Source organism: Chanodichthys erythropterus, chromosome 8, assembly GCF_024489055.1.
Source record: "Chanodichthys erythropterus isolate Z2021 chromosome 8, ASM2448905v1, whole genome shotgun sequence".
In the NCBI taxonomy this organism is placed as follows: domain Eukaryota; kingdom Metazoa; phylum Chordata; class Actinopteri; order Cypriniformes; family Xenocyprididae; genus Chanodichthys; species Chanodichthys erythropterus.
This window is the reverse complement of record NC_090228.1, coordinates 14,900,700-14,910,301: the sequence shown is the minus strand read 5'-3', so window position 1 is coordinate 14,910,301 and position 9,602 is coordinate 14,900,700. Positions and strand designations below refer to the sequence as shown.

The following is a 9,602-nucleotide window of genomic DNA, read 5'->3' as shown; positions in this document are numbered from 1 at the left end:
CTTTTCTGAGCATTTCTATAGATTTTCCTCTAAATTATGCGATGATTGCTATCCGAGGACGTTTGCGCGATCTCTCCGTCTATCTATCCTGATCCTTTCAGCCAGAGCAACAGGGAGCTCATGAGAAGACAACAGGAGTTATGAGTTATACGAGTTAACCGGAGTGTGTGAATCTGTGAAAGATACGCATTTGTGAGGAATCAACAAAGGCACAGGGAAGAGACAGATAAAACATTAAACCAAATAAATACACGATTATAATCATATAAGAATTGTCTTCATTCCTCAAGCAGTCTCTGACATTTTCCATAAACGTGTGTATTTATCGCAATGGTTAACATCAGCGTTTAGCATCGCATATATGACAGTGGAAACGCGACTGGCTCTGGCACGCACGACACGTTAGGAGTAAAATATCACATCATATGGTGCATCAGTGACGGGTGAAGTACAGACAGCGGGTTGTTCATGTATTGCAGGGCCAGGATGTTCTAGTCATGCAGCAGCACTTTTGTGGAAGGTCAGTAAAGTAAAGAGCAATCAAGGGCACGAAAACTGTTTATTGTATTGTGATATTATTAACTAATAATGTAGTAAACTGTTGTCCCTGAGCACCGTAACGACATCTCTCATAAAGATTTGCAACTTTACAAAGTAAACAATGATCCAAAAAAAAAAAACACTTAGCCTCTGACTTATTTCATAATAACGAGAAACTTTCTCTTAATAATGGCTTAGTTTCACATAACAAGAAACTTTGTCGTAATAATGAGAAACTTTCTAGTAATTATGACTTAGTATCTCATAATAATGAGAAACTTTCTCGTAATTATGACTTATTTCATAATAACGAGAAACTTTCTCGTAATAATGACTTAGTTTCACATAATAACGAGAAACTTTCTGGTAATTATGACTTAGTATCTCATAATAACGAGAAACTTTCTGGTAATGACTTAGTATCTCATAATAACAAGAAACTTTCTCGTAATAACGAGAAACTTTCTGGTAATTATGACTTAGTATAATAACAAGAAACTTTCTCGCAATAATGGCTTAGTATCTCTAAGAAACTTTCTCGTAATAATGACTTATCTCATAATAACGAGAAACTTTCTGGTAATTATGACTTAGTATCTCATAATAACGAGAAACTTTCTGGTAATTATGACTTAGTATCTCATAATAACGAGAAACTTTCAGGTAATTATGATTTAGTGTCACATAATAACGATAAACTTTCTCGTAATAATGAGAAACTTCTACGCATGCGCAGAGCAGCGGAGCAGAAGAGCGTGGCACGCTAGTGACATCCGCTGGCCAAAGCCGTGTAAATGCGAGAATACAGCAAACACGTTCTGCAAAACAGTTGTTTTCATTAAAGTCCGTGTAATCTACAAATTGCAGTATCATTAAATAGCATCAATTCTAAATTATAAATATTCAATACTTTTCAATGCGCACGAGAAGGTGGAAGGCAAAGTGGTTTCCCTGGTAACGAACTACGCCTGCTTAATTGTGCTCATCGGCATGAACCCGACGCTTAAAAGACTAGGCTATATTCAATCTCATATACTGATAATTGATCATTAATGTTATTTTATGACATTATAGATTACATTGTTGCAGAACGTGCCATGTTTGCTGTGCTCTCGCATTTACACGGCTTTGACCAGCGGATGTCGCTAGCGTGCCACGCCCTTCTGCTCCGCTGCTCTGCGCATGCGTAAAAGTTTCTCATTATTATCAGAAAGTCATTATTATAAGAATATTTCTCATTATTACGATATAGTTTCTCATTATTATGAGAAACTAAGTCATTATTACGAGAAAGTTTCTCATTATTATGAGATTCTAAGTCGTTATTATGATAAACTTCCTCAATATAATGAGATACTAAGTCATAATTATGAGAAAGTTTCTCATTATGACTTAAAGAATTATATTTTACTCAACTGTGGCGGAAACGGGCTCTCATAAATTAACAGATGCAAATTTTGATTCATAATTGAAATTAACATTAACTAAGATCAATAAATGCTTTAGAAATATTTTTCATGCTGTTAGTTAGCCTAACTATTGTTAACAAATGGAAAAAAGTGTCACGGATCTAAAATGTAGCCTAATTAGAAAGAAAGAAAAAAAAGAAAGAAAGACCTCAGTGTGTTGTTCACATGCTGGTGGTAACATCTATAAAACAATGAGGAAGAGAAACATAGATTCCCAGCGAACACGTGACACTATACAGTTATAAACGTCGAGTTATTGAGCATACAGAATGTCTTCAGTCAAGTGTCGGTGTCGTTATAGCTGATATGTTCCGATTACTTGGCTTTTGTCTTCGTGAATGGTGATGCACCGATTAAACTCAGCCCTCAGGCGAGATGGTTTGGTTTATGGAAGGAATGTGCTTTTTACCTACTTTTCTGGTAATCTGGTCATCGAGCACATTCATAATATCTTATATCATCGCATTGCTTCGACGAGATGTTGATGTTGTCCTTCCTTATATCAGGTATGTGATTTGTCTTTTTACATTGTGCTTGATTTTATTTTGAATATACATCTGGATTAGACGAATTCACAACTCTTAACATAACAACAGACCAGAAATAGTATATAATATTAGTAACAAGACCATATTTAAGCGGCTATTTATATATAACGTAAGTTATATGCTGCTAGTTGTAAGAAAATGGAAAGTAAAAAGTTTTTGGAGACTGCTCGTTTAGTTTCGTTTTCTACTGAGAGAAGTAATGTTGGCTTGAGTTCAGAACTAGGTTAGTTTTCAGTGAAGAGAGCAGGACTGAAAGAAGATTAATAATATAATATAATATCCTGTAATAAACACCCTGAACATTTTTAATTTATTGTTTAATAATTTATAATAATTTAAATATAATACAGATTTTTCAAAATATTAATATATATATATATATATATATATATATATATATATATATATATATATATATATATATATATGTAATATAATAATGTGTGTATATAAGGGTAATATATTACGAATATACATTATATCTTGTAATAAACACAATAATATGTGTATATATATATATATTGTAATAAACAAAGTCAGCTGGGGCCAGTTGCATAAACTTAGTCACTATATTAAGACTGTGTCTTAAGAACTAGTTTGACCAACTTGCAGTTTCCCAAGGGGTAATCAGTCTTATTTTTCCAATTCAAACTACACCAGTCTACCTTTTTATTTAACAGACTTTAAAAAATTAGGACCACTCTTCAAGAAAAACATTAGTGTCTCAACTTTTAATCTAGTCTAAGTAGTTTATGCAACCAGCTCCTAGTTCTGTGACTTATTAACCCGACTAACACTAACCAGTCTCAGACCAGCACTGCTTCTTATCCAAACATCAAAATAAACCAAATCATCAAACAATCTAAAAATACATATCTGGAACATTGGGATGAGGAAACTAAAACACAAAGTAAATTACAATTCTATCGAACTCTAAAATGAAATTATGAATTAGAAAAATATCTCCAAAGTGTCAAAGACACAAAGCAGAGACGGATCCTGACCAAGTAGAGGCTTACAGCCTCTGCCGAGACCGGCAGACACAGAAAGAGCTGGTTACCCAGAGAGCAAAGGGTGTGTGTTCACTGCAGGACAGGAGAGATCGAGACAGAGATGCACTTCCTCCTTCACTGCCACAAATACATACCTATAAGAGATCTCTAGTTAAATAAATTCAGTAACATAATAAAGAACTTTACAGCCATGAGTGAAGTAGAACAAATAAAGTTAATATTAGGAGAGGGACAGACAGCAGCACTGGCTGCGAGATACGTGTGGACGGGCCACGGCCTGAGAGACAGCAGGTGAATTTGTGTAATGTGTGTGTCCACCACAGTGACCCTCAGTATGTGTGTATATAAGTTAAAACACTGTGGTATCAAATGTTCAGTCATGTTCTAATTTGTTACACTGTTAATTTCAGTTTATGTTATAATATTTGATAGTGTTATAATATTTTCTTCTGTTATACAGATGTTTTTATTTTTGTTTTATGTATATATGCGTTGGCAATATTGTATTATTTACAGTCATGCCAATAAAGCAATTTAAACACCCTTATTTATTTAAGTTTAATATTTAATAATAATAATAACAAATTTGCATTTAAAATGCTGATTTTAAAATAATACTTTAAAAAGAAGAAGTAATAATACATATTTTCAAGGTCACATGTTAATGTATTGTAATGGTGAGGCCATGGCTGCATGGTTTATTAAATGTCATACATTAAACTGGAAATTTTGTGTGCTAAGTATTGCACATATATAATGTTTCTGAATTGCTTCGCAAATATGAATGTTCTTATTATTATTTGTATGAATGTCTCTGAAAATCAGTCCTTTACTTTTTATCAGTGATACAGGGGCGACTCCACCTGAAAGCTGTGTGTTTGGATTCATGTCGACAATCACTGCGTTTGCAGGTACGAATAATAATCAGCCAGTTTCTGATTTCAGTTTGATTTCATTTCCAGCTCATATTTTAGAAAACCTGTAAAGTCCCCAGCAGCTGCTTCAGGAAACTCCTTACTGCTATCTGTGTGTCACAACCTTTTGGAAATTGTGCAACTTGAAGTCAGCCGCAAACTGCTTGGTTTTGACATGTGAGAGGATAGCAGTGGGAATATCTCAAGAGTTTCTTCAGTAACAATGGAATCTCTCTCATTCTGGTCTCACTTCTCTTTCTGCTGAAAACGAAAACAGAATATTTTTTCCCATCCGTGACACACAGCTGGAGTTCAGTGATTTACAATACTGCAGACAAAACCTCAAAAACAACAACTGCAGAAATGAAACCTAATGCCAAATCACAGAGCAGCAACCATCATGGCAACTCCAAACGATTTTTATCAAGTATAAATACTGTTTTCATTGCATTATCCTGCATATAGTATCTGGAGAATTTATTCTGTTTTATTGCATGAGTGAATATGCAATTTTGCATTTTATGTCTAAACTGAAGAAACTGGGAATTTGTTTTCCAGCCTTTGCTACTATGTATGCTGAATATAAATTTGTGGAAAGAGTCCATGAGAGAACCGGTGCCGTGTCCCCTTGTCTGAACAAGGCTTCTTTTGGTATTGGCGTCATCTCTTGTGTCGGCATGTGTTTGGTTGCTACATTTCAGGTATGTCTAGTTCAACTACAAAGAAAAATTCTGTCTCGCTTTCATGTCATTCCAAACCTTTATGACTTTCTGTCTTTGGTGGAACTCAAAAAAGATCATTTGAAATGTGTTTTTTTTTCCCTTATAATGAAAGTCAATGGGGTTCAATATTGGACCCCATTGACTTTCACTGTATGAACAAAAACAGTGCTTCAAAAAGTCTTGTGTTTGGAATGACGAGGGTGAGTGAATGTTGTAGCACTCATGTATGTTGTTGTGTTCTAGGAAACGACAGTGACACCAGTCCATGATTTGGGAGCTTTACTATTCTTCCTCTTTGGGGTTATATACGCTGCCATTCAGAGCGTGATCTCGTACCGCGCTCAACCTTACGGATCTTCTAAGTGCATGTGTCATGTCCGTGCAATCTTCGCTGCAGTGGCCTGTCTAGCTGTTCTTCCCAGTATCCTTTCTCAGTCTTACCAACATGTGCTGCTGTTTGATCTATAGCCATATAGATACGCATCTGCTTACATGGCTATTCATCCAAATTCAGTGTTGTAATCCCAGCATGCTGATTTTCCTTGTGAAGACATGCACAGTTTACATTTCAGATCAAAGTGATAGTCTTTAACGCCTCCTTCCAGCAATTTTCTGTGCAATTCCTGTTGGAACAAGCAAACTTCATTGGGACACCAATGATAAGGTACAATTCATGTCACGAACCAGACATTTCAGATTGTAGTTCTGTGTTATTGAATGTTTAAAGTTGCTCGTCTTGTTTTCCTGCTTCTGAAGGACTACACACTTCATCTAGTGAGTGTCGTGTGTGAATGGATCACTACTTTCAGTTTTGTCTTCTTCTTTTTAACATACATCCAAGAGTTCCAGGTGAGTGCATAAAGCATGATGAGACTTACACTACAGCTCAAATGTTTGGGGTTTATGTTTATTCAGAAAGGATATCAGAAAAATTGATCAAAAGGCATAGTAAAGACATCTATAATGTTCTATTTCAAATAAATGCAGTTCAACATGTAAGGAATGTTAAAGGGTTAGTTCATTCCAAAATGTAAATTTTTGTCATTAATTACTCACCCTCATGTCGTTCCAAACCCGTAAGACCTTCGTTCATCTTCTTTTAATGAAATCCAAAAGCTTTCTGGCCTCTGAAAGACTGCAACACAATTACCACTTTGAAGGTCCAGAAAGGTAGTAAAGACATTGTTGAAATAGTCCATGTGACTACAGTGCTTCAACCTTAATTTTATGAAGCGACGAGAAAAACAAACAAAAATAACGACTTTATTCAACAATAACATCAAGGTTGAACCACTGTAGTCACATGGACTATTTTAACAATGTCTTTACTAACTTTCTGGACCTTCAAAGTGGTAATTGTGTTGCAGTCTTTCAGAGGCCAGAAAGCTCTTGGATTTCATTAAAAATATCTTAAAGGTGCTAAAGAGGATCTTTTCATCGACTGAGAAACCAAAGACTGTTAGTGAGTTTTTGAAATGAGCGCATGCGTAAGAACAACCCCCCCGTTCAAGGGAACGCCTCCCAAAACTCGTGCACGAGTATTGGAACACGAGTGTTTACCACCGGCATTCGCTGTGTCGTGTTAGTGGATCATTATGTCGGACTCACCGCAGGTAACTCATAATCTGCAGTTGTTACTCCTGACAAAAACATTGCATGCGGCGCCTGTGGAGTGTGGAAAGTTACTGGAGCGCACAACCGTGCTCATCTCTCACAAGGAACGTCATGGCTGTGATTGACAAGCCGGAGGGCAAATCGTTTACGTGATCATGATGTTTTTAAGGCCCTACCTCGTGCACAGATGATGTATATTAATATTATTCTTTTCAGTGCACCTAATAAATAGTCTTTTATCAGTTAGTAAAGACAGTTTCAAGTAATATTGCAAAAATGTATAAAACAAAACATCCTCTTTAGCACCTTTAATTTAAGTTCTGAAGATGAACAAAGGTTTTACGGGTTTGGAACGACACGTAGGTGAGTAATTAATGACAGAAATTTAGTTTCTGGGTGAAATAACCCTTTGATAATGATTGTTTCTTGATGATTTCTGGAGAATCATGTGACACTGGAGACTGGAGTAATGGCTTCAGAAAATTCAGCTTTGCTGCCACAGAAATAAATGACCTTTTAAAATATATTCAAATATAAGTTATTTTAAATTGCAATAATATTTCACTATATATATATATATATATATATATATATATATGTATACTGTATTTTTGATCAAATAAATGCAGCCTTGGTGAGCAGAAGACTTTCTAAAACATTTTAAAAATCTTACCGACCCCAAACTTTTGAACAGTATTTCACATTATTTCAAATCACTTACATTCATTTAAGTTCCTCTAAGATTTTAACTTTTCTTTTCTTTCTTTTTACAGCAATTCACTCTGAAACTGACTGTTAATTTAATAGAATATTAATGACCATGACATCATACTGTTACTGGACGAGTTATGTTTTTAGTGCATTTTTATTAATATAATTGTATTTTTTTATACAACTTATTACCTTTTTTCACGTTGAAAGATCTGTGTAATCGTGTATATTTTTGTAGCTTGTACTTCGGTCTTAGAAAAAAAAAAGGCATAAAACGTACTTGAAATGTAATACACTCTAACCACTTGAGGCCAAACAATTTATACAGCTTTGTCATAGTGATTCTCGTTTTATAATTAACCAAGACGATAGATCATATTTGCATTCAATTTTGTTAATCACTCTTTGCTTCGGTTATAAAGTCTTGCTTTGTCGTTTTTCTCCTTGATCATTCCAAAACTTCAGTGCAGCTGAAAGTAAGCCACAAGTGTTTTTTACTCTTGCTCTTTAAGCAGTGTAATGTGAATGTATGTCCGTCGATTGCACAATGTGTTATTTGTGAAATAAAAGCACATGACAATGATGATGATGTGCATGGATAAAGAGAAGTGATTGCTTTAATGTTTCTAATGACAGGAATAGCAGCATACACTACCGCTTAAAAGTTTAGGGTCAGTATGCTGATCGAAAGTGACAGTAAAGGCATTTATGTTACATAAGCCAAAAAACAAACAAATAAAATCCTGTTCTTTTAATCTTTCTATGGAAGCTTGTTTCTGCCATTGAATAAAAAATAAAAAAGGTAATTGTTTCTCAGAATTGTGAGTTAATATTTCACAGTTCTGTCTTTATAACACGCAATTGTGAGTTATAAAGTCAGAATTGTGAGTTATGTACCATTTTTTCCTCAGAATTGCACTTGCGAGTTTATACCTCACAATTATGAGAAAAGAAGTCAAATTGTTAGTTTATAACTCGCTTTTTTCTCACAATTGAGTTTACTTTTCACAATTCTGACATTATAACTCACAACAATTGTGAGTTTATCTCACAATTGTGAGAAAAAGTCAGAATTGTGAGATAAAAAGTCACAATTACCATTTTTATTTTTTTATTTAGTGGTAGAAACAAGCTTCCATAACTTTCTATTCATCAAAGAATCATGAAAAAAATGAATCATGGTTTCCACAAAGAAATAAATCAGCACAACTGTTTTCAACATTGATAATAATGTTTCTTGAGCAGCAAATCAGAATATTAGAATGATTTCTGAAGGATCATGTGACACTGAAGACTGGAGTAATGATGCTGAAAATTCAGCTTTGAAATCACAGGAATGAATTACATTCAAAATGTATTAAAACAGAAAACTATTTTAAATTGTAATAATATTTCACAATATTACTGTTTTTACTGGATTTCTAATCAAATAAATGCAATCTTGTTGAGCACAACTTATCTTTTAAAAACATTTTTAAAATCTTTTGAATGGTTTCAAGTTTAAAAAACATGAATTTGAATGTAACAAAGGTTACATTTGGAAAAGACAATGTAAGAAAATATTTAATCGCTATGTAAGATGATTAGCATTATTAGAAACTCAACAAATCTAAATTAATTATGGCTCTGTTAGTTTTGTTGTTGATATTGTCAAAGTCAATTCAAGATTGTTAAAAACTAAAAGATTAATTTACAAAAAAAAAAGCTACATTTTTAAAAATCAATTTCAATACAAGACTGCTTGTGTCTAATTTCATAAAAACACTGGCATTTTTTATTGTTATTAAATGCACATATAAGGCATTTAACATGTACATGACAAGAAATGAGACACTCAAGACAATTCACATGAGAGTAGCACTTAAAACAGTCTTGGATCAATTATAATCATAATCATCTGCAATCTCACCTAGTGAGCAACTGCCCTCAGAAACCACCAGTACAGATGTCAAGTATGCCGTCTCCAAGATGTAGGACAACGATTTTAGTGCCATCGCTAAATGTCTGTCCTTCGTAAGGACATTTAAGTGCATTTACCCTGCTTTGAGATGAGCAGGATTCATGAAAGCCT

General features: G+C 34.2%; 1 protein-coding gene across 1 annotated transcript; it reads left to right on the top strand.

Annotated features, from left to right (window-relative positions):
- Nucleotides 1–2,184: 2,184 nt before the first annotated feature.
- On the top strand, nucleotides 2,185–7,730 carry dram1 (DNA-damage regulated autophagy modulator 1). Its single transcript, XM_067391946.1, has 7 exons — nucleotides 2,185–2,515; nucleotides 4,414–4,481; nucleotides 5,043–5,185; nucleotides 5,450–5,627; nucleotides 5,812–5,870; nucleotides 5,963–6,055; nucleotides 7,594–7,730. Exons 1-7 carry the CDS (start codon nucleotides 2,385–2,387, stop codon nucleotides 7,633–7,635), a joined length of 714 nt encoding a protein of 237 aa, XP_067248047.1. The 5' UTR covers nucleotides 2,185–2,384; the 3' UTR covers nucleotides 7,636–7,730.
- The last annotated feature ends 1,872 nt before the right edge of the window (nucleotides 7,731–9,602 follow it).